A 26206-nucleotide genomic window follows, 5' to 3' on the forward strand; every position below is an offset into this window, starting at 1 on the left:
GAGCTGAGGTGGCGCAGTGGTTAGGGTGCAGTACTGCAGGCCACTTCAGCTGACTGTTATATGCAGTTCAGCGGTTCAAATCTCACCGGCTCAAAGGTTGACTCAGCCTTCCATCCTTCCGAGGTGGGTAAAATGAGGACCCGGATTGTTGTTGGGGGCAATATGCTCACTCTGTAAACCGCTTAGAGAGGGCTGAGAGCCCTACGAAACTGTATATAAGTCTAACTGCTATTGCTATTGCTAATATCTCAGAATGGGGAAAGAAAAAACATCTGGAGGCATCTAAAAATAAAGTACAGATACTCCTTGTTTAGCAACCCCAATTGAGACTAGCAGCTTGATCATTCACAAAGTGAAACCATGATTGTGTTTATTATCCTACTTCACCTTTCATCCCCTTTACAGGTCTGTGAAAGTTCTAAATATGATGATTGGTTGTATAGTTACCTTTTCATCATTTTCAGAACTGGAAACTCTTGCTAAGTCAGGCTAAATGAGGACTGCCTGCATTCCCTGCAGCAGTCTTGAGATTCTGCAAGGATATCATATCTTCAGAGTACCAGCACTTCAGATTCTTGTTGCCCAAATTTCATGATTTCACCAGTGAAATGAAGTAAGGTAGTCTGATGATACAAAATACTGCAGGAACAGGAAAAATCTAATTAAGCGGGTGAAGCTAGTGGAGAAATTACAGCCGCTTAGAACCTGCCAGTTGTTATTAGTTGATAAGGGAAATTCCTCAATCAAATGCTGCTTGGGTATTGCCAGCTATCTTCACTTCCCATTCCCTCCAGTGGTGGGTTTCAAAAATTGTTCGAACCTACTCTGTGAGTGTGGCCTCCTTTGTGGGAGTGGCTTGCCGCCCATGTGACCGGATGGCAGTGGATTGCCGCCCATGTGACCGGATATGAAGATGCCGACGACATTTGTCAGAACCACCTTAAATTACCTCACACACAGCACTGGCATGCATAAGAATAGGATGTAAACTTGTTTTTTAAAAGGCATCTTTGGTTTGCGTTAAAACAACTTCAACACACGCAATGTTCTGATTGCACCACAAACGCAGTAGTCATCCTTACCTTTCACAGAGGCACTGAGTTTTATAAATATGAGCATGATAGTGTAGAATAATCATATCCAAGGACCAGTGGTGGGTTTCAAAAATTGTTCGAACCTACTCTGTGAGTGTGGCCTCCTTTGTGGGAGTGGCTTGCCGCCCATGTGACTGGATGGGAGTGGTTTGCCGCCCATGTGACCGGATGGGAGTGGATTGCCGCCCATGTGACCGGATATGAAGATGCCGACGACATTTGTCAGAACCACCTTAAATTACCTCACACACAGCACTGGCATGCATAAGAATAGGACGCAAACTTGTTTTTTAAAAGGCATCTTTGGTTTGCGTTAAAACAACTTCAACACACGCAATGTTCTGATTGCACCACAAACGCAGTAGTCATCCTTACCTTTCACAGAGGCCCTGAGTTTTATAAATAGGAGCATGATAGTGTAGAATAATCATATCCAAGGACCAGTGGTGGGTTTCAAAAATTGTTTGAACCTACTATGTGGGTGTGGCCTCCTTTGTGGGAGTGGCTTTCTGCCCATGTGACCGGATGGGAGTGGCTTGCCGCCCATGTGACCGGATATGAAGATGCCGACAACACTTGTCAGAACCACCTTAAATTCCCTCACACACAGCACTGGCATGCATAAGAATAGGATGTAAACTTGTTTTTTAAAAGGCATCTTTGGTTTGCGTTAAAACAACTTCAACACACGCAATGTTCTGATTGCACCACAAAAGCAGTAGTCATCCTTACCTTTCACAGAGGCACTGAGTTTTATAAATATGAGCATGATAGTGTAGCATAATTATATCCAAGGACCAGTGGTGGGTTTCAAAAAATGTTTGGAACCTCTTCTGTAGGTGTGGCCTGCTTTCCGGGTCCACTGGTGGAACTTCTTCTAACCGGTTCGGTAGATTTGACGAACCGGTTCTACCGAATAGGTGCGAACTGGTAGGAACCCACCTCTGCATCTTGCCCATCCCCCAAATCAGATAAGGCAGAGCTTGTACTTTATCTGGAAATGTCCTTTTTTTTTTTAACAGAAGTGTTTGTTCAGCCGGTGGTTCAAAAAAGGAGTCTCCCATGGGTCAAATCAAGTTTTTCTTTCCTGAGGAAGGCTGTGATGAGGAAACCCATTGCAAAGCCCAGGTATTTATCTCATCCACCCAGAAGGATACATTCTGCACAAGAGCCAAGGTGGCGCAGTGGGTAGAGTGCAGTACTGCAGGCCACTTCAGCTGACTGCTAGTTCAGCAGTTCAGCGGTTCAAATCTCACCGGCTCAGGGTTGACTCAGCCTTCCATCCTTCCGAGGTGGGTGAAATGAGGACCCAGACTGTGGGGGCGATATGCTGACTCTGTAAACCGCTTAGAGAGGGCTGAAAGCCCTATGAAGCGGTATATAAGTCTAACTGCTAACTGCTATTTCATTTCAATTCTTAGCCAAACGGGTTTTGTTCAACAAACAAACAAACAAATATGGATCAGGGAATTTGGGGATGGAGTGACGGAGTAAATGTACTTCCTACTTTCTTTTTCAAGCTCCAGGTTAAGGTGTTTCCCCTAAAGCTGTTTGGCTTTTATTTAAACAGAAGTCTGCAATGGGAGCGTTGTGTACTTTGTTAAGTTGTCAGGTCTGGCCTAGTCCTTGCTGGTTGCTCATTCTACAAATTTAACACCATGCTTTGGTGGGTTCATCTAATTTTTTAAAGAGGCAGGGAAGTATAATATTGGCACCAGTGCCAGGGCCTTATATAATTATCTGTTCTAACCCCCCTCGTCCCACACCAACACACACACCCCGAGCTAAATATAAGTTACGGCATTTAATTAACAGACAGGTCCTTGGCAGCAATCCAACACAGATAAGCCGTGGCAGCAATCCAGCCTGCCAAGCTCACAATAATGTTCTCCGACATTCGTTCCTGCGTTGACTTCTGCAGAAGGACGTGTGCACAAGCAGTCTTTTTATAGTCTGGAGAGGAGCCTAATGACCACCAGCTGAGTGCAATTACCTCCTGTACTTGCGCAACTGTTCCTGACGCCTATTAGCTCTTTGGTGCCGTGCATCCAGGAACAACTCACTGCTGGCGTCCGGCTCACTCTCCCTTGTCTCCTCCCCACTGGTCCAAGGCTTAGGCGCCTCCTGGTGGCCAACCAGCCTCTCTACGCCCTGCTTAGAGTCAGAACCCTGTCCAGGGTCCTCCACATCCTCCAGAGCCGACTCAGAGGGCCCCTCGCTGTCGGAGTCTGGTGGCAGCTCCAACGGCTCCTGCTGGGCCACAACACTTATTAGACCACCACTTCTTGCCACCTTTTGTTTTTAAGCATTTATTACTATACTTTTTGGGGGACTAAGGTCTGTTGAATTTAATCAAGTGAACATACGTAAGATTGCATTGTAAAGCTGGTATTGCTTTGAAAATTGGCAATCCCGTTTGAAGTCAGACATGCAAGAAATGACCAGGACTAACAATGCGGCTTGTGTGAAATTGTATGTTTGCCCTGCTTCTGCATCAAAGGAAGCAAAGCAGAGTTCGGAAGGACTCTGATCAAGGCAAGCAAATATCATGGATATTTTTCCTAAATGGCTAAATGTGCAAACTTCCATGGTCTCCATGGCCCAGAGGAAGGAGCAGTATTGGAGCTGATAAACAATGTAAAGGCATAGATTATATGAAGAAGCAAGTTTGAGAATAAGAGATATCAGAAACAGCCTTGGGGTGGGGGTGGAGAGCTGGAGATCTACTCCAGGGGTGGATTCCTGCAAATTCTAACCTCTTCTACAGAAGAGGTTCCACAAATCTACAGTGCCGTTTAGAACCGGTTCCAGCTCCCTCCCCCTGCCCATCCACACATCCTCAAGATGAAGAGCGAGAGGAGGAATTCTGGGAGTTGAAGTCCACAAGTCTTAAAGCTGTCAAGTTTGAACACCCCTGGTTTTTTTTTTTCTAAAGGGATAGGGGTGCAAGTGTCCTGTAACTTGACAGCTTTAAGACTTGCGTGCGTCAAATGCCAGAGTTCCTGAGCCAACATTTTGGTTGCTAAGCAAGAGCGTTGTTAAGTGAGTTTCACCACATTTTACAAGTTGGCCACGCCCACCCAGTCACGTGGCTGGCAAGCCACTCCCAGCCGATCACATGGCCGGCAAGCCACTCCCACAAAGCAGGACACACCTACAGAAGAGGTTCTAAAAAAATTTGAAACCCACCACTGATCTGCTCCCTAGAAGCAAAGTGGAGGAGGGAGGGGTTTCTGCTGCTTTGTTTTCCTTAAGCATCATTTGGATATTCTGAAACATGGTTTAATTTGCCACATTTCTTTCTCTCCTCCTCTCCAGAGATCTCATGGCAATTTTCTCCTTGTCCATTGAGAATATAGCCAGGCACAAAGAAACTCCAGCTTCTATAATAAGCTTTATAACTGAGTAGAAACCCAGCTGGATTACCTCTCTCAGCCCTAGAAAAGGGGAAACAGCACACTAGATCTGAAATCTTGCCAAAAAAAACAACAACCCTGCAGGGATAGGTCCAGTTATTTACAGGAAATCAACCCTGACTCAAAAATACTCCTCAAAAGGTTGTGCATTAAACTACGTGTCTCTAATGTCTTAATCCCACTCACACTCTTCTAATGAGGCTTAGACATTTGATTTTAAACAAAAGAGCATCTACTGTTCTATAAGGTGAAGAAAATGAATACTTTTCTGTGTAGCAATAGCAATAGCAAGAGCAATTAGACTTATATACCGCTTCATAGGGCTTTCAGCTCTCTCTAAGCGGTTTACAGAGTCAGCATATCGCCCCCAACAACAATCCGGGTCCTCATTTTACCTACCTCGGAAGGACGGAAGGCTGAGTCAACCCTGAGCCGGTGAGATTTGAACAGCCGAACTGCAGAACTGCAGTCAGTTGAAGTAGCCTGCAGTGCTGCACTTAACCACTGCGCCACCTCGGCTCTTTTATTAAGTGTATTAAGTGTTAATAAAATAGTAATATTTCTTATGACATGATTTGTCAATAATTGTATAATTTTATGACCATATGATTTGTCGATAATTGTATCATTATAATTGTATAATTATTGGCATCATATCAAATCATAATCATATCACAACAACAATTACTACATAATTAATACTTAATACACCGAGAAGTATTTATTTTCTTCCCCTGGTAGAACAGTACATCCTCTTTTGTTTAAAAACACCCTCTTTTGTTTATAATCAAATTTCTAGACCTCAGGAGCCAAGGTGGCGCAGTGGTTAAATGCAGCACTGCAGGCTACTTCAGCTGACTGCAGTTCTGCAGTTCGGCTGTTCAAATCTCACCGGCTCAAGGTTGACTCAGCCTTCCATCCTTCCGAGGTGGGTGAAATGAGGACCCGGATTGTTGTTGGGGGTGATATGCTGACTCTGTAAACCGCTTAGTGAGGGCTGAAAGCCCTATGAAACGGTATATAAGTCTAACTGCTATTGCTATTGCTATGTAATATGTTTCTGCACCATGGATATTTTATTGATATTACTGTTATGTGTTTTTAAATGGCTTTTAAATGGATTCCATCGCCATCTCTGAGATTGTAGCTTTATGGAAAAGCAGTCTCTTGAGCTTCCTCGTCTCTCTCTCTCTCTTCCCTTCCTAGAAATCTCTCTGAAGTGATGCAAAACTCGCTCCATTTTGATTTCTTCAGGAACTTCCTCAGGCTGCACAATGCAGAAGCTCCGCTCCAATTCTGCCTGGCTGTAGACGAGATTAAAAGAGAGCACGATCCCAGAATTCAGGAAATGCAGATCCACAAGTGTGTTCGAACGTACTTCTTCAGCGCCATTCCACCTGGTATGCCACAAGCAAGTCCCTCCTTCTACCTCACAAGGCTAGAGATAGGCCCAGGGGTGATTCACTATTGAAGTTTACCTCCTTGCTGCCAGCCACAAGACCTTCTGCCCCAGTGGTGGGTTTCAAAAATTATTCGAACCTACTCTGCGGGTGTGGCCTCCTTTGTGGGAGTGGCTTGCCGCCCATGTGACCGGATGGGAGTGGCTTGCCACCCATGTGACCGGATATGAAGATGCCGACGACACTTGTCAGAACCACCTTAAATTACACACAGCACTGGCATGCATAAGAATAGGATGTAAACTTGTTTTTTAAAAGGCATCTTTGGTTTGCGTTAAAACAACTTCAACACATGCAATGTTCTGATTGCACCACAAACGCAGTAGTCATCCTTACCTTTCACAGAGGCACTGAGTTTTATACATATGAGCATGATAGTGCAGAATAATCATATCCAAGGACCAGTGGTGGGTTTCAAAAATTTTTGGAACCTCTTCTGTAGGTGTGGCCGGCTTTCCGGGTCCACTGGTGGAAACTCTTCTAACCGGTTCGGTAGATTTGACAAACCGGTCCTACCGAATAGGTGTGAACTGGTAGGAACCCACCTCTGTTCTGCCCATCTTGTGCCCCTGCCTTACTAGTCTGGATGGGCCTTCTGTGTGGTGCCCTGTGAGACAAAGGGGGAGAAAAGGGCAGTACTGCCTTTAAAAGTCTCAGCAGAAAGCTCCTGATCTTGGCTGCTTGTAAATGTTTCCAAGTCTGGTTTGCTCAACCCAATTTGAGAAGAGATTTCAACCTGAGAGGCTTTGAATCTTCAAAAAAGTATGGGAAGAAGTGCTTTGGATCTGTTAGGGGTATCTCTGTTGGGAGACAGAAAGTAGTGCAGCAGAATGTACAGCTAGTAGAAACACACAGATAGAGTTTCAGACACTGCTAGTAAAAACAAATAGCTTTACTACTGATAATTGCTTCACAAGCAGTGATAGTAGATATTAATCCAAACACAATTCAAAGAACAAACAATAGCTTACAGTTGCAGCTCACATTCCAGTCATCAAGCATAGGACAAGCAGAAAGAGAGAGTGAGCCCTCTTGACTCCTTCTTATTGTAAAGTTAATTACAGCTGTTAAGTACATCCACTCATTTAAAGCAACAACGACCATTTGTTGTTGTATATAGATATATATTGCCTACCCGACACTAGGAATATACTCCCAAAAGCATCTTACACAAGAGCACCTCTTTCGTACTCTTCTTCAGGCTTCTTTAGAAGACTAAAAAATAATAATAGTGTGGCTCTTTCAGAGTTGTGTGAAAGATACAATGCTATAATGACCGCTAAGAGCCGAGGTGCTGCAGTGGTTAGAGTGCAGTACTGCAGGCCACTTCAGCTGACTGCTAACTGCAGTTCGGCAGTTCAAATCTCACCGGCTCAAAGGTTGACTCAGCCTTCCATCCTTCCGAGGTGGGTGAAATGAGGACCCAGAGAGGGCTGAAAGCCCTATGAAGCCGTATATAAGTCTAACTGCTATTGCTATTGCTATTGCTATTGCTGTTAGATTCATACCTTCCATAGGGATTGAGGGTTACAGAGGCGGGTTTTATATTAACATCCTTCTGTCCTAGACTGTGGGGTGACTCTGTAAACCGCTTAGAGAGGGCTGAAAGCCCTATGAAGCGGTATATAAGTCGAACTGCTATTGCTAGTGTGACCCAGAGTCACTTAGGGACGAAACAATCACCAAGATGTCTAATATGTACTTTGTCTTATCCAGAAAAACTGCTGCAGTGTGACGAATATGTCATCCATGAGATTCCAAAGTTACCATCTGTCTCTGTTGCCATTTTGGCCACTGCTCAAATATTAATCCTGAGGAACTTGGAAGAGAAGTGGTAAGTAAAGAGCAATGGACAACCAGTGCCATGGGGGGGTTGTTCATTTTGGGCCATCCCATAGTCAGAAGACTGTGTGGTGATATGGAAAGCCACAGAGGCATTGAGCCGAGGTGGCGCAGTGGTTAGCGTGCAGTACTGCAGGCCACTTCAGCTGACTGTGATCTGCAGTTCGGCGGTTCAAATCTCACCAGCTCAAGGTTGACTCAGCCTTCCATCCTTCCGAGGTGGGTAAAATGAGAAGCCGGATTGTTGTGGGCGATATGCTGACTCTGTAAACTGCTTAGAGAGGGCTGAAAGCCCTATGAAGCAGTATATAAGTCTAACTGCTATTGCTAGTGCTATCATAACGCAAATAACAAGGAGATGGTACTCCTCAGAGGGAACCTGCTGTATTTTTGTTCTGGGGTGTAGTAAAGTTGGAGGTAAACCTTCTTTGTGTGGGATCTGCCCATAGGTGGCTTACCATGTGATCAATTTAGATCTGGAATATAAATTACTTCGCGGGGGAAGAATATAGGAATTCTTTGTCTGTTACATTCAAGTCTCTCTTAGAAACATTTTCAAGTTGCAGTAATAATTTACCAAAATGGTTTTCCTTTTTTTACTGTCAGGTTTAATATGTACCAAGGCCTGTATCCTGATAGTGATGTTGCCCTTGGTCAAACTGGTTGGAAGTCAAAGAAGGATTCTCAATTTACAGGCAAACAGGTGATTGATGGTTGAAAGAGTAGTGGTGGGGAAGGGTTAGATTCGAGCCGAGGTGGCGCAGTGGTTAGAGTGCAGTACTGCAGGCCACTTCAGCTGACTGCTAAGCTGCAGTTCGGCGGTTCAAATCTCACCGGCTCAAAGGTTGACTCAGCCTTCCATCCTTCCGAGGTGGGTGAAATGAGGACCCAGACTGTGGGGTGACTCTGTAAACTGCTTAGAGAGGGCTGAAAGCCCTATGAAGCAGTATATAAGTCTAACTGCTATTGCTATTGCTGTTAGATTCATACCTTCCATAGGGACTGAGGGTTACAGAGGCAGGTTTTATATTAACATCCTTCTGTCCTATATTCAGACCCAATCTGAAATTACAAACTCATAAACAGCTGACTCGGTTGCCTTGATTCTGATTTTAAAAGCTATCCTAAACTTTGAAGGTTCAAAGGAAGCCAGGATGGAGGGCATTCAATAAACAAAGCTTGTCTGCAATACTGAATTTCTGGCTTGTCTTGGAGAATCAGATGAATAAAAGAGATGACCTTATTCTGACCTGACATTTTTCTAATCAATTGAGATGCTGTGTCCAGAGCAGTGGTGGGATTCAATTTTTTTTAACTACTGGTTCTGTGCGCATTGGCTTTGGTGGTGGTAGTATTGTTTGGTGGGCATTGTTTGGTGGGTGTGGCTTGGTGGGCATGGCAGGGGAAGGATACTGTAAAATCTCCATTCCAGTGGTGGGTTCCGGGAACCTGTTCTAACCGGTACGGTTGGAACGGGCCCGGCGGCGTCCACATGGATGTGCACAGCACGCACATGTGTCTTACCGCTTCCTCAAGCTGCTCAGTGGAGCATCACGCAGAAACTGTACATGCCATGTTTTGTTTTTATTTAAACAAAAGTCTGCAATGGGAGCTTTGCGTAATTCATTAAGTTGTCAGGTCTGGTCTAGTCCTTGCTGCTTGCTCATTCTACAAATTCGACACCATGCTTTGGTGGGTTCATCTAATTTTTTTTTATAGAGGCAGGGAAGTATAATATTGGCACCAGCGCCAGTGATGCAGGAGGGGGTGCACAGGTAAACCCACCAGTGTCTGGCCAGGTTAGGTGGTCTTACTAGAATGGACCTTATCAATTCATATTAGCTTGGCTTTTCATTCTAGTGCCCTGGAGTTCCAAAGTTGACTTTTAGCTGGAGTGAACTTTCTCTCCAACTTCCTCATAAGTATTAAAAATAGGGCTGAACAGTGTGGCAAGACCCTGTAAAGGAGGGGCACAGGAAGCCAGGCGTGGGTGAGAGATAGAACAGAGGTAAAAACTGCTGACAGCTTAAGACATTATAGGAACTTCTCTTTTTTGTATTTCTCCTATGTACTTCTCTGTAACATTCCAAAATGAACTTCCCCTTTTTTGAAATGTCATGCTTGTCTCGTGTATGGAAACGCCTTGAGAATGCACAGTGTGGAACACGGCATAAAAGTAGCATCCTGGGCAGAGCCCAGGCAGTTCAGACTTTGGTGTGTGAACACGCTGAACTCGATGCATCCAATAAACCTGTTTCTCTCACCTTCGTGGTATCGAGTCCTGGTCTTTCGTAAGTAGATTACAAACCTCAATCTGCTGCAACACCAGGGCTTTATATAATTATTAGGCTACCACTTCTTGCCACTTTTTGTTTTTAAGCATTTATTGCTACACTCCTATGCATGCTTTTTGGGGGGACTAAGATCTGTTGAATTTAATCAAGGTAACATACGTAAGATTGCATTGCAAAACAATGGTTTCTTTTCCAGAAAAGATGCTGGGCTATGCTTACTGCCTTCATCAAGAGGGTCTGTACATTTCGAAAGGCAATGAGTTATGTGGCCCAGCGCAAGCGCTTTGAGAACTTTCTACTCAAGGAGGTGAAGAATGACAAGGAAAGTGAGTCCTAAATCTCTCCGTTTCCACACATTGGTGGATTTTTTTCCCAGAAGGAATCTTTTATGCTATGGTTTATTTTAAAAACCAGGAAATGGAGAAAAGGCATCAGTTGGTTCTGATTTAAAAGAATTCAGCATCCAAAAATTTGGTTACCAGGAATGAAATGAAGTTTGAGAGTTGTTTGTTGTTTATTAGTTTTGTATGCCGCCCACTCCCGAAGGACTCCGGGCGGCTCACAATAAACAGGGAAAGGGAAATAAATAAGACAATACAAAGAATTTAAAAATGCACAACATTCACAATTGAGGTGGGGCTGGATATTTCAACAGCCCCCAGGCCTGTCGGAACAGCCAGGACTTGGTAGCTTTACGGAAGGCCGGGAGGGTAGTAAGGGTCCGGATCTCCACGGGGAGCTCGTTCCAGAGGGCCAGAGCAGCAACAGAGAAGGCTCTCCCCCGGGGGGTTGCCAGCCGACATTGGCTGGCCGATGGAACCCGGAGAAGGCCAAGGAGTGTGGGCGGGCGGGTCGGTGGACCTTCCGGAGCATCATACCGGAATAGTACCTGGTGCTCCTGGCAGACACTGGTATGCCCGTACTGGGGCATACTGGTCGTATCCCACCACTGACACACACACACACTTAATTCCTTGCTCCTTCATTCCGCTAACCCAGTGGTGGGTTGCTCGTCCTGGGGCCGGTGGTGTCCTCATGCACGTGCACAGTTCACGCATGCGTCTTAGTGCCTTCGCAATGCTCCAGCATTGGGTCCTTCGCCGTTTCCGGAAGTTACTTACTTCCAGGTTCACCAACCAACCGGTCCACGCGGACTGCCACGGACCGGTTGAAACCCACCCCTGCTCTAACCTAAACCTCTTCAGCCACACAGCATGGAATGGTTCCACTCAAGTGGACACTGGTTGAGTTTGTCCCTTACAGGGAGACCATCTGCAACTGGAAGCTAGGAAAAAAACATTCTAATAGTAAGAGCAAAAGCCATAGTGAAGCCATCATTGAACTGAATTATTTTTATACCTCTCATCGTGTATGGATTTTTGTGGAAAATGCTCCCTCTCTTTCTCTCCAGATATACCGAGTCCCCCTCAAACAAAGCCCCCAATTCAGAGTGGAGTTAGCGGGCGTTCCGGCCCATCTTCTGGACAATCAGAAGACTCTGAAGTGCCACAGATGAAGCGCAAGCTACCTGGTGGCCGCGTCATCTCAGTCAATTTCTTGGTGAATGATCTCTATTTTTATCTAGAAATGGAGAGGTAAGTCACCCCATGCAATATCACTTGCTATATCATTCGTGCTTCTTATATTCTGGCGTCAATAATATTTATCTCCACTCTTTGTGTCTGGTACAATTCTTCGGTCACACTCATCAAGCATCATGTTGTAAAGCCTTAGATGAATATCTGATATATCTTGTTTGCAGTGGTGGGTTTCAAAAATTGTTCGAACCTACTCTGTGGGTGTGGCCTCCTTTGTGGGAGTGGCTTGCTACCCATGTGACCGGATGGGAGTGGCTTGCCTGTTATTTACCTCAGCTAATGCCCACTTACCAGTTTGAAAGTATGCAAATGCAGCAGTGGTAGGATTCAAAAAAATTTACCACCAGTTCTGTGGGTGTGGCTTGGTGGGTTTGGCAGGGGAAGGTTACTGCAAAATCCCCATTTCCTCCCGATCAGCTGGGACTCGGGAGGCAGAGAATAGATGGGGCGGGGCCAGCCAGAGGTGGCATTTACCTGTTCTCCAAACTACTCAAAATGTCTGCTACCGGTTCTCCAGAACTGGTCAGAACCTGCCAGTGGTGAGTTTCAAAAATTGTTCAAACCTACTCGGTGGGTGTGGACTCCTTTGTGGGAGTGGCTTGCCGCCCATGTGACCGGATGGGAGTGGCTTGCCCCCCATGTGACCGGATATGAAGATGCCGACGACACTTGTCAGAACCACCTTAAATTACCTCACACACAGCACTGGCATGCATAAGAATATGATGCAAACTTGTTTTTTAAAAGGCATCTTTGGTTTGCGTTAAAACAACTTCAACACACGCAATGTTCTGACTGCACCACAAACGCAGTAGTCATCCTTACCTTTCACAGAGGTACTGAGTTTGATAAATATGAGCATGATAGTGTAGAATAATCATATCCAAGGACCAGTGGTGGGTTTCAAAAAATGTTGGAACCTCTTCTGTAGGTGTGGCCTGCTTTCCGGGTCCACTGGTGGAACCTCTTCTAACCGGTTCGGTAGATTTGACGAACCGGTTCTACCAAATAGGTGAGAACTGGTAGGAACCCACCTCTGCTTGTTTGGACTGGATAATTGGCCAATAAGTTTTGCAACATGGGAGGCATCATCTTATTTAGTTCACCACAGCAATCTGTGACACACAGAGACTTTTATCAGGCCGATACTGAATTAACACGACAGCTTTTAGCATGGGAATGGGCCACAGGAAGAAATATCCACTTGGCCCCAAATTTGGCCTGTTATTTGCTGCATTGCCAATCCAGGTGCAGATGATATCAACTGTGATGTGGTCTTGCCTCCAATTTCTGTTACATCAAGGGAGGAGGGCTTTTGTATTTCCCATCTCACCTGTCTCTCCTTTTTTCTATTTATTACTACCACAGGTTTCTTCACCTATCTGACACTGTAGTCATGCTGGCTTCTCTTGGGTTCTATACAGAGAGGGATATTGCCTTCTTGAGGAACAAAGTAACCACCATCACCAAACTATTTCTCCACTCAGATATCCCACCTAAACTTAGGGTAAGAGATCTGAAAACAACTTTTCCAAGGTAATGGGATTGATTGTGCTTGCAGGAACACAAAGAAAATTTGCTGTGTTTTCAACTTAATGACAGAGAGTAGGCACTGAAGTGAGCAAATGGACAGATAAGATTTAGAGATTTCATAGTAAAGCTCAACTTATAATTATGATAATAGTGGCATGTTTTGTAAAAGCCAGAACACAGTGGTGCTGCATCTCACACTAGTACACAATTTGTATCTTTAAGGACCTATGTTTAAAGGAACCACTCAATTCCCTTTGCTCAGAAAGGAAGTTTCTACTTTGGTCTGTTGTGATAACCTTCCTACACACAGAGAGAGAGTGTTGCTTTGGATACTGAGACTGGTGACATATAAATTTAATAAATAAATCAACAAAATAAGCATTTTTTTTGAAAAAAAATCAGTAAATTAATTCTTTTTTGCTATTCATTTTTTGAATATTGCAAACCTTGTCGATTCTTTCATTTTTCGTGCTGCCCCTTCTGCCCTAGAGATCTTGACATGGCTCTCTTGATTGGTCTGTAGTTCATATCTGATAATGATTGGTCTGTATGTTCAGGTCTGATAACATTATCAATAGCAATAGCAATAGCAGTTAGACTTAAATACCGCTTCATAGGGCTTTCAGCCCTCTCTAAACGGTTTACAGAGTCAGCATATCGCCCCCACAGTCTGGGTCCTCATTTCACCCACCTCGGAAGGATGGAAGGCTGAGTCAACCTTGAGCCGGTGAGATTAGAACCGCTGAACTGCAGATAACAGTCAGCTGAAGTGGCCTGCAGTACTGCACCCTAACCACTACGCCACCTCAGACATGACCCTGAATAATTTTAGGGATGTGATTTCACAGAGTGGAAGGAAAGCCAACATGAGTTGCTAGGGAATCTTTGGAGTTGAATCCGCAAGTCTTAAAATTGCCAAGGTTGAACACTCCTGACTTAAAGTTCATTTCTGGGACTAAGAATTCAAGGTAATTGCTGATCATCAACTTCTTGAAAAGGTCCAGTCATGTCCAACTCATCTCCATTTCCCAGCCTAGAGTGCTGGCATTGTCTGAAGAGGTTTCTGTGGTCAAAATGTGAGGGGGGTGGCTATATGCCCAAAGGCACAGGGAACGCTGTTACCTTCCCAACCAAGTGTACCTATTTATCTACTTGCATTTGCACGCTTTCAAACTGCTCGGTTGGCAGGAGCTGGGCAAAACAGGAGTTCACCCCATCACGCAGTATTTGGGTCACAAGTTCCACTACCTGTTCTCCGGAACTGGTCAGAACCTACTGAATACTACCTCTGGTTCCAATATTTGATTTGAAGGCGTTATCTCAGCGATTGGGGAACAGCCTCATTACTTTTCCTGTTTCTGTTTTGATGATGGGCTGACATAATTACCCATTTTTATGACATTACATTTGAAAATATATTTTTATTTATTTAGTTATGATATCTTCCATGATCAGGTCAATCTCACAGATGCACAGTGTTTTCAACTTCGGAATTTAATTGCTGAAGGTGTGCTGAACAGGACTCTTTATCATGGTGCTATAATTTCCATCTTCCCACATTTATTATACTTCTGGAAAAAGTAAGTATTTTTATCACTTGGAATAGATTTGCTGTATACGTATGTTTCAAATGTGTGTTGAGACACTCCTATATGGCTTTTTTCCAAATGCAGAATTGAAGGGTTCCACCACAAAACCACGGTAGACAAAAGCGCGCTCGACGAAAGCGCGTACGTGACGTCATCACAGCGCAACGAAAACATCGCGCTGTGAGCGGTAAATTTAAAAATAAAGCGAAAACCTTACCCTAACCCCCCAAAACCTAACCCTAAACCTAACCCTAAACCTAACCCTAAACCTAACCCTTAACCTAACCCTAAACCTAACCCTTAACGTAACGCTAAACCTAATGCTAATCCTTAACCTAACGCTAACCCTAACCCTAACGCTTAACGTAACCCTAAACCTAACCCTAACCCTAACCCTAACCCTAACCCTAACCCTTAACCCTAACCCTAACCCTAACCCTAACCCTAACCCTAACCCTAACCCTAACCCTAACCCTAACCCTAACCCTAACCCTAACCCTTACCTTTATGTGAATCGGCTTGCTTTAATTTTATTTTAATTTCAATTTTATTTATTTATTTATTTTTCGTCGCGCTGCTGATGATGTCACGTACGCGCTTTCGTCGAGCGCGCTTTTGTCTACTGCGGTTTTGATGGGTCACGGAATTGAAGTGTTCTCCACTCATCAGAAATCTACACAGGATTAGCATTTACTGCCCTTACTACCAATTCATGCTGGCAATGTTCCTTATTGATTTGTATTCTTCCTTCATTATTTTTACAAATAATTCCAAGAAGCAAACATGCCGAACACACCTTCCTCTTTCTGTTTCTCCCTTATCAACAACCCTGTGAGGTGAATTGGGCTGAGAAAGAGTGACTTACCCAAAGTCATCCAGCTTCCTTTCATGACTAAGGTGGGACTTGAACTTACCTTAAGGATGGGATTGAAAAATTTTAGAAACCAATTCTCTGCCCAGTTGCTAGGGGGGCATGGTAATTGGGGTGTGGTCTACTCAGCCTCCTGCACGACGGCTGGGGGGGGAGTTTTTACCCTTCCCAGGTTCCAGTGATGGGTTTCAAAAACTGTTTGAACCTTCTCTGTAGCTGCTCCGGCCCTATGGAACGATCTACCCCCAGAGATCCGGACCCTCCCCACTCTTGAGGCCTTCAAAAAGTCTATTAAGACCTGGCTTTTCCAGCAGGCCTGGGGCTGTTGACCTCTTGAATGAGGTCCAGCCCCACTATGGTTGAGTGTGTTGTGTTAAAATACAAGACAGAAACAGATTAAAAGAGACACAACATACACTCGATTTTAATGGGGCTGAAGATCAATTTAGATCAACAGCCCCAGGCCTGCCGGAAGAGCCAGGTCTTAACAGACTTTCGGAAGGCCGAGAGAGAGGGGAGAATCAGGATCTCAGGGGGTAGATCGTTCCAGAGGGCCGGGGCAGCTACAGAGAAGGCTCTTCCCTGAGGAGCCGCCAGATGGCATTGTGTGGTCGACGGTACCCGGAGAAGGCCTGCCCTGTGAGATCTTATTGGGCGCTGGGAGGTATGTTGCAGGAGGCGGTCACAGAGATATCCAGGTCCTAAGCCATGTAGGGCTTTAAAGGTAATAACCAACACCTTGAAGCATGTTCAGAGACTGATAGGGAGCCAGTGCAGCTCACGGAAGATAGGTGTAACATGGGTGTACCTAGGTACACCCAGTATCACTCGCGCGGCTGCATTCTGGACCAATTGTAGTCTCCGAACACTTTTCAAGGGCAGCCCCATGTAGAGCGCGTTACAGTAGTCGAGCCTTGAGGTGACGAGGGCATGAGGGATCATTTGGAGTGCCTCCCGGTCCAGGTAGGGCCGCAACTGGTGCACCAGTTTTTGGATTCTTTCATTCTAGACCTGGCCTACACAAATTATTCGCCACCCCGCCAAACACAGTCTGTTATCCATGTATGACAGGCCATGGGGAGGGCTCAGAAAGCCTCTAAGTTTGTCTGCTTTGTTTTTTTGTACCTTTCTTAGCGAGCAACTCTTTGCTTTGCCAAATGTGCATTATGTCAATAAAAGCTGCCAGGAGTATCAACATTTTTCCTGGCAGATACTGTTATTGGAAAGTGATGAAATATTTCAGAAAACGTAAAGCAGACAAAACCGAAGAGCCTCAACCTCTTCCACCGCCATCACCTGTGAAGGCAGCTAGGAGAACCAGTGGGTTCAGTGGAGGTAAGCAGGACATGATTTATTTTGTATATGCTGAATGTTATAAAACAGTGGTAGTCAACCTTTTCCTACCTACCGCCCACTAATGGATCTTTTTTTTTTAATAAGATTTTATTGGTAAAACAAAAATACAACATCCATAACTTGTAAAAAACAATACAACTACATTTCGAGATATTCCCATACTATCAAATCATATAAACATCAAAGGTTAGGTATCTTATTCCTTCCCTCCCTCTTCTCTTCCCTCATTTCTTTCTTTTCCATACCCTTTTCTTCCCTCCCCCCCTTACTTCCTTCTCCCCTGCCTTCCCTCCTTTCTTTTCTCCTTTCCTCCTTTCCTTCCCCCTCCTTTCCCTCCCTCGATCCCCCCCTCCTTCTCACATACCTTCCCTTCCTCTTTCCCTCCTCCTTTCTTTTCTCTTAATCTCCCTCCTTTCCTCCCTCCTTCCTTCCTTCCTTTCAACACTCCTTCTCTCTTTCTTTCCCTCCCTCTTTCCCTCTTTACTACCCTCTCCTCTTCCCTCCCTCCTTCCTCCCCCAGTTTCTTCTCTTTCTTCTCTCCTTCTTTCTTCCCCCCTTCTTTCCCTTCTCTTCTTTCTCTTCCTCTTCCTCCTCTTTATCCTTCCCCCCTTCTTCTGCCTTTCCTATTCCTCTCCTTTCTCCTCTCCATCCTGACTTCCCTACTGTCCCCCTTCCCTCCCCTCTAACCTTTGTTACATTTACATATTTTCCTCTGCTGAGGACAACCTGGTTCTCTTTTCCTTTCCTTGCTTAAAGAGGCAAGGATTATAAATCCTCTCGCCTCATCTAAAATGAAGTTTAATCGCTAATTTCAATGGATCTTTCTTGATGGAAAAATTTCCCTTACCGCCCACCAGTTTTTGCGCAAGTGCGGAACATGAGCATATTTCTTTTTTTTTTTTCAGACATGGCTTCTAAATTTGTTTCACAATTTAACAACTGCTTTTACTCTTACGTTTTGATCTGCACTCCACACAGTGCTTTTTCCCCTCCTCTTTTCCCTTTTATTACAAACACCAAAAACAAGGTTGTGTTAGGGGCCAATTTTTATTAAGTGTCACCATCAAAACAAAATTCCTTTTCCTGCCTTCTTCTTCTTTACCTTTCTTATAGTATTTCACTATATCAAGGATCTCTTTTTCCCTTTTTTATTTTCTCCTTCTTCTTCCTTTACTTATTTCTTTCTTTTATTTTATAAGATAACAAAACTTAATTTATGAGCCAGACTAAACACTGCTTACTCTCCTCCTTTATTTTATAGCAATAGCAATAGCAGTTAGACTTATTTACCACTTCATAGGGCTTTCAGCCTTCTCTAAGCGGTTTACAGAGTCAGCATTTATTGCCCCCACAGTCTGGGTCCTCATTTTACCCACCTCGGAAGGATGGAAGGCTAAGTCAACCTTGAGCCGGTGAGATTTGAACCGCCAAACTGCAGATAGCAGTCAGCTGAAGTGGCCTGCAGTACTGCACCCTAACCACTGCGCCACCTCGGCTCTATATCCCCTTTTCTCCATTTTTCTTCCCTTTTTGTTAATTTTTTTTTATCTTTTCCTTTTTATCTCCTTTTTTTTACTTAGGGCAACATACAAAAGTAAGGCTGAGCTAGTTAGCCCACTTATTATTATCAGCCAACAATTCTCTCCTACCTATAACTTTTCTTTCCTATTTTGCAACTGCTCTGTTGGGCTTCTGCCTGTCTCTGCCATCCACTCCTCCCCTTCCCCTTCCCACGTGTTTGCTTCCCCTATTTTGCAACTGCTCTGTTCGGCTTCTGGCTGTCCCCTCCCCGCTTTCCCCTTCCCACGTGTTTGCTTCTCCTATTTTGCAACTGCTCTGTTCGGCTTCTGGCTGTCCCCTCCCCGCTTTCCCCTTCCCACGTGTTTGCTTCCCCTATTTTGCAACTGCTCTGTTCGGCTTCTGGCTGTCCCCTCCCCGCTTTCCCCTTCCCACATGTTTGCTTCCCCTATTTTGCAACTGCTCTGTTCGGCTTCTGGCTGTCCCCTCCCCGCTTTCCCCTTCCCACGTGTTTGCTTCTCCTATTTTGCAACCGCTCTGTTCGGCTTCTGGCTGTCCCCTCCCCGCTTTCCCCTTCCCACGTGTTTGCTTCTCCTATTTTGCAACTGCTCTGTTCGGCTTCTGGCTGTCCCCTCCCCGCTTTCCCCTTCCCACGTGTTTGCTTCCCCTATTTTGCAACTGCTCTGTTCGGCTTCTGGCTGTCCCCTCCCCGCTTTCCCCTTCCCACGTGTTTGCTTCTGCTATTTTGCAACTGTCCACTCGCTCAAAAGGACGTTTTAACCTCCAAAGTCCCTACCGCCCACCTGGAATCCTGAAACGCCCACTAGTGGGCGGTAGGGACCAGGTTGACGACCCATCTTATAAAATATGCATTTGATTAGCATGTTTGAACGGTATATCATAGCACCGAAAAGCAACTCTCGACCTTTTTATAGGGTGCTAAATCAGTGTTTTGCAATCTCAGTAACTTTAATTCCACCACTGTTACACTGTGCATATTAAAAACAACTTTTATCAGAGATCTTTTATTTGAGGGATCGGGAGATAATGCCTTGAGTTATAATTTGCCTTCCCTTTTTAATAAATTTATATAGAAGATCATCCCATCATCAGATTTACTTTGCTTAAGGGAATACAGCTACTGCTGCCTCAGCTAAGGGAGGCAACAGACGAATCACCTGGAGAAAAATGTAAGTCTTGTTATATAATTTTATTATTTTAATTATAATAGTAAAATCTAATAGAAGCTAAATTTAAAGAGAGGGAAAAGAGAAAGGAAGATTAAAAAACGCAAGGAAATAGGGGATATAAAGAAAGAGAATAGGAATATACAGGTAGTCTTCAATTTATGATCACAATTGAGCTCAAAATTTCTGTTGTTAAGTTAAACATTTTGCCACATTTTACTGCTTTTCTTGCCAGTAAAGCAGTGTTTCTCAACCTTGGCCACTTGAAGATGTCTGGACTTCAACTCCCAGAATTCCCCAGCCAGCATTCTAGGAGTTGAAGTCCAGACATCTTCAAGTGGCCAAGGTTGAGAAACACGGTTCCACCACAAAATTGCGGAGAACAAAATCGCGCTCAACGAAAGCGCACATTTGACGTCATCACAGCGCGACGAAAACATCGCACTGTGATCGAAAAATGTAAAAATAAAGCTAAAACCTTACCCTAACCCCCCCAAACCTAACCCTAAACCTAACCCTAAACCTAACCCTTAACCTAACCCTAAATCTAACCCTAAACCTAACCGTTAACGTAACGCTAAACCTAACGCTAACCCTTAACCTAACGCTAAACCTAACGCTAACGCTCTAAACCTAACCTAACCCTTAACCTAACCCTAACCCTAACCCTAAACCTAACCCTTACCTTTATGTGAATCGGCTTGGTTTAATTTTAATTTTATTTCAATTTTTAATTTTTTTCGTCGCGCTGTGATGACGTCACATGCGCGCTTTCGTCGAGCACGATTTTGTCCTCGGCGCTTTTGACGGGTCACGGAGAAACACTGCAGTAAGGGAATCACTGCAGTTGATAAGTTGGTAACAGTTTGTTAAGTGAATCTGGTTTTCCCATTGATTTTGCTTGTCAAAAGGTTGCAAAAGGTGATCACATGACCTGTGTGACATAGCGACGGTCACAAGTAAGAACCAGTTACCAAACATCTAAATTCTCATTTTTAAAATGTTTTTATTTTCCATTTTTCATTTTCATACAGTCACATATATACTGTGCATAACCGGGGCCATACAACAAATTAAACAATAATCACAGCAGTTCCTCTTGTCAACAATACCCCCAGAAATATAAATAAAATAAAACTCAAACTCACAAACATCTAAATTCTGATCACATGACCATGGGGACGCTGCAAAGGTCATAACTTGAAAAATGGTCATAAGTCACATTTTTCAATGCCGTCGTAACTTTGAACTCTCACTAAATGAACTGTTGTAAGTTGAGGACTACCTATATAAACAAGTGACCCTCCAGTCTTGATCACTAGAGGAAGTCAAGCTATTCTCCAAGGCACCTGAGCGTAGGACAAGCAGCAATGGGTGGAAACTAATCAAGGGGAGAAGCAACCTAGAACTAAGGAGAAATTTCCTGACAGTGAGAACAATTAATCAGTGGAACAGAAGTTTGCCTCCAGAAGTTGTGAATGCCCCAACACTGGAAGTCTTTAAGAAGATGCTGGATAGCCATTTGTCTGAAATGGTTTCTTGCCTAAGCAGGGGGTTGGACTAGAAGACCTCCAAAGTCCCTTCAAATTCTGTTATTCTATATTCTACTACAAGTATAAACAAATATAGTTATTCTAGATTTGCTAGTGGAAAATCCAGCTTCTCTGGATGATGAACAATTTGCTAAAGTCTCAGCTGCTGATTAAATGCCAGCTGGTCGTAAACTGGTGTATATGTATATGTATATGTATATGTATATGTATATGTATATGTATATGTATATGTATATGTATATGTATATATATATGTATATGTATATGTATATGGGTCTGGGTCTGGGTCTGGGTCTGGGTCTGGGTCTGGGTCTGGGTCTGGGTCTGGGTCTGGGTCTGGGTCTGGGTCTGGGTCTGGGTCTGGGTCTGGGTCTGGGTCTGGGTCTGGATAGATAGATAGATAGATAGATAGATAGATAGATAGATAGATAGATAGATAGATAGATAGATAGATAGATAGATAGATATAGATATAGATATAGATATAGATATAGATATAGATATAGATATAGATATAGATATAGATATAGATATAGATATAGATATAGATATAGATATAGATATAGATAGATATAGATATAGATATAGATATAGATATAGATATAGATATAGATATAGATATAGATATAGATAGATATAATAGATAGATAGATAGATAGATAGATAGATAGATAGATAGATAGATAGATAGATATAATATAATATTAGATAGATAGATAGATAGATAGATAGGTAGGTAGGTAGGTAGGTAGGTAGGTAGGTAGGTAGGTAGGTAGGTAGGTAGGTAGGTAGGTAGGTAGGTAGGTAGGTAGGTAGATAGATAGATAGATAGATAGATAGATAGATAGATAGATAGATAGATAGATAGATAGATAGATAGATAGATGATAGAGAGATGATAGAGAGATAGAGATAGAGATGTATAGATATAGATATAGATATAATAGATAGATAGATAGATAGATAGATAGATAGATAGATAGATAGATAGATGATAGATGATAGATGATAGATGATAGATAGATGATAGAGAAATAGAGATAGAGATGTATAGATATAGATATAGATATAGATATAGATATAGATATAGATATAGATATAGATATAGATATAGATATAGATATAGATATAGATATAGATATAGATATAGATGATATAGATATAGATATAGATATAGATATAGATATAGATATAGATATAGATATAGATATAGATATAGATATAGATATAGATATAGATATAGATATAGATATAGATATAGATATAGATATAGATATAGATATAGATATAGATATAGATATAGATATAGATATAGATATAGATATAGATATATATGGCTAAATCAAAGATTGAAGTAGCAACAATCTAACCCTCAAGTTCTGAACCTATAATTTACCGGTAGTTGTGTATGAGGGGGGGGGGAAGAGATGGTTTTAAATTACTTTTTTCCCCCAGATAGGTTGAAGGCTTCAAATCTAACTTAACTCCTTTTCCTTGGCAGCATCAACACTAAGTGTAACCCATAGGAAATCATCATCTGGTGCCTCTATGCAAAAAAGGTAAAATGTCTTTGAAATATCTTGCCTCTACTTGACTTTTTGGGAGATGTAGAACTATATAAAAGCATCCTCCTGAAATTCTCCACCAAATTTATAGGCCAATAAATTAGACAAAGATTGACCTTTTTCAGTGAAAATTCTCCATCAGTTCATTGGGCAGAAGCTCCCCAATAAACATGTAAGGTATTACATTTAGAGATTTAGAGATTTTTAGAGATTTTATTAATATTTGTAGGCCGCCCTTTTCCCTGAGGGGACTCAGGGCGGCTCACATAAAATCGGGGAGGGGGAATACAGACGTTAAGATAGAGACATATAATAAAATAGTAAACAACATACATTCATCATTCGGGAGGGGTAACTATCCTTGTCCCCAGGCCTGACGGGCGAGCCAGTTCTTAAGGGCTATGCGGAAGGCCATACATGGGTTTCCTGTGGGATGTGTATGTGTTTCACTTCTGCAACCAGTAGTAGAAGCAACCATTTGGCCAACATTTTGCATGCTCCCACCTCCATGCAAAGGGCAAGAGTGTTATTGCTGCCACTTACGTACATGTGGAAACACACACAAGTGATGGAGACTATTCAGAGGAAGTTCTACAAAGCAGCCAGAGGTAGGGATGAAACATGAGAGAAACACATTCTCAGATATTTCGCAGAGAGAAAAATAATCTGAATTCTGTAGATTTCGGCATATCAAGACATAATCGTGGTTGTCAGCTATTCTCCTGCACACTTTGCCCTGTCCCTAAATTGCCCTTATCACCATTCCACCCACAGACTCAAGAAAAGATAAGTTTTCCCTAGATATTCCAGTACTGAATTTGAGTAGCCTATTCCTCCGTATTCCAATGTGATCCAATGGCAGGCTGAAGTTATGTAAAATAAACAGGTGGTAGAGTTAACCATGAGTAACAAGTATTGACTGTGATCAGAAAGAAGCTCTTGGGTGTTTAAGGCAATAGATTTAAGGCCAGTCTTCTCCACCACCATTCTATATCCAATTATTCTCTTCCTAAAGAAGTGGAACAGGATGGCCAATGGAATGTCAAGGAAAGAGCTTGGCATGGGTTCCACCACAAAACCACGTTCGACTAAAGCGCGCTCGACGAAACCGCGTAGCTGACGTCATCACAGGGTGACAACAACGCGGAGACAGAAGCACGGTGTAAACGCTAAACCTAAAATTAACCCCTAAACCTAAACCTAACCCCCCTAAACCTAACCCTAAACCTAACCCTAAACCTAACCCTAAACCTAACCCTAAACCTAACCCTAACCCTAAATCTAACCCTAACCCTAAACCTAACCCTAAACCTAACCCTAAACCTAACCCTAAACCTAACCCTAAACCTAACCCTAAACCTAACCCTAAACCTAACCCTAAACCTAACCCTAAACCTAACCCTAAACCTAACCCTTAACCTAACCCTAAACCTAATCCTAACCCTTAACCTAACCCTAAACCTAACCCTAACCCTAACCCTTAACCTAACCCTAACCCTAACCCTAACCCTAACCCTAACCCTAACCCTAACCCTAACCCTAACCCTAAACCTAACCCTAAACCTAACCCTAACCCTAACCCTAAACCTAACCCTTACCTTAACTTGAATTGGCTTGCTTTCAAAGCTCTATTTAAAGCGCCCTTCTTTCTCCGCGCTCGCTGTTGTCGCCCTGTTGATGACGTCAGCGACGCGGTTTAATCGGGCGCGCTTTAGTCGAGCGCGGTTTTGTCGTGCCACGCTTGGCATGTGATCACCATTTGCAACCATCTCAGCCAATCTCCGCCAAAGAGAATCAATAGCGGAAACCTTGGCCGGGGGGGGAGGGGAAAGATCATGAAATTGGTCACAACCCACTGAATTCTGGTCCCAAACATAGTCATAAGGATTACCTGTATGGTTGGGCATGCTTGTTGTGCAGAAGCCACAGCCTGATAACGCCAAAAGATCAACTAATTCTTAATTCAGTCCTGAATTCTTATAACATTATGTACCTCAGCTTTAAATGATTACGTTTGTTTTTCCTTGCATTCTGACACAGGATATCAGTTTTTGAAGACGGGAGAAAAAGTTTTTCGACATCTTAATATCTTCCCTTCTGGAGGCCTGTTGTCATCACTTTCTCAAGGGGGGGAATACATTTCTGCTGCAACGTGTGGAAAATGAAGTCCTTGTCTATCACCACAGCAAGTAATAGGGCTTTGACAAGCCCGAAGAGATCTTTGGGAGCTAAGTGATAAAAGCATATTTTCCCTCCTGGGATGTATTTTTCTAATCCTTTCTATTACTTCTCAGAAAAGCAGAAGCAATCAAGAAAAAAAAAAGAGGATAAAAGCAAAAGAAATAATTGAGGATATGTCTTGTGCGTATACAGGGATAAGAATCACTGCAAAATTTAGAGAGCCACTGTAGTATAATTAACATGGCTTTGTCCACCCCCTTGGTATATTTGAAGATTTAGTGGGCAGATTTCTATTTTATTATCATGGCAAGTTATCATTTCAGGTTTCAAATCATTTCAAATCATTGTTTCGGTTCAGAAGATGTTAACAGGGACTTATATGAGATAATACCAGTAGCATTTCTGGAATAAGCAGTTATCTTAATCATGAAATACTGGCTCTCTTATTAAAGAGCCGAGATGGCGCAGTGGTTAAATGCAGCACTGCAGGCTACTTCAGCTAACTGCAGTTCTGCAGTTCGGCTGTTCAAATCTCACCGGCTCAGGGTTGACTCAGCCTTCCATCCTTCCGAGGTGGGTAAAATGAGGACCCGGATTGTTGTTGGGGGCGATATGCTGACTCTGTAAACCGCTTAGAGAGGGCTGAAAGCCCTATGAAGCGGTATATGTCTAACTGCTATTACTATTAAGCTATTAAACCTCCCCTGTCAGATCTTTCTGTATCAGCAAGCTTAATAGAAAAATCTATCTTTCTTTATTCAATCATCCCATCTCACAGAATCAGCAGCTACTGTTATCACTCTGTTTTTTCCAGAAAAACAATCTACTATCTAAAGATTTGACAACATCTTCAGCAATGGGACAGTACTCCATTAAAGAATCTAAATTTCCATTTGTCAAGAGATACTGGTGGGAACATTAGGGGACAGCATCCACAGCAAACCACTGTGACGCCAAAATAATGGATACATGTTTTGATGCTATCTTATACAAGCTCTCCTTATCTGTTTGCATCCTGATGTCTGTCTCAATCACACAACTCCCACACAACCTTGATGCAGCCATACACATTTTGTCATTTGTTTTGTTGATGATGATTTCTTAACCCATGATTCCAGGAAAGGGAAAGGAGGGAGGAATAACATCCTG

General features: G+C 43.2%; 1 protein-coding gene across 1 annotated transcript in view; it reads left to right on the forward strand.

Annotated features, from left to right (window-relative positions):
- RGSL1 (regulator of G protein signaling like 1) overlaps window positions 1-25450 on the forward strand; it is a 45386-nt gene extending 19936 nt beyond the window's left edge. Inside the window, exons 10-21 of the mRNA XM_087726300.1 lie at window positions 2117-2222; window positions 5717-5910; window positions 7687-7804; window positions 8419-8515; window positions 10303-10432; window positions 11518-11701; window positions 13073-13211; window positions 14693-14817; window positions 16908-17032; window positions 19666-19761; window positions 22813-22870; window positions 24917-25450. Of these exons, the coding sequence (XP_087582426.1) occupies window positions 2117-2222; window positions 5717-5910; window positions 7687-7804; window positions 8419-8515; window positions 10303-10432; window positions 11518-11701; window positions 13073-13211; window positions 14693-14817; window positions 16908-17032; window positions 19666-19761; window positions 22813-22870; window positions 24917-24962 (1418 nt within the window). The 3' untranslated portion in view covers window positions 24963-25450. The remainder of the gene's footprint in view (window positions 1-2116; window positions 2223-5716; window positions 5911-7686; window positions 7805-8418; window positions 8516-10302; window positions 10433-11517; window positions 11702-13072; window positions 13212-14692; window positions 14818-16907; window positions 17033-19665; window positions 19762-22812; window positions 22871-24916) is intronic.
- Window positions 25451-26206: the final 756 nt, after the last annotated feature.

Source organism: Thamnophis sirtalis, unplaced genomic scaffold (genome assembly GCF_051295495.1).
Source record: "Thamnophis sirtalis isolate CommonGarterSnake01/CBP01778 unplaced genomic scaffold, rThaSir2_p1.2 scaffold_12, whole genome shotgun sequence".
In the NCBI taxonomy this organism is placed as follows: Eukaryota; Metazoa; Chordata; class Lepidosauria; order Squamata; family Natricidae; genus Thamnophis; species Thamnophis sirtalis.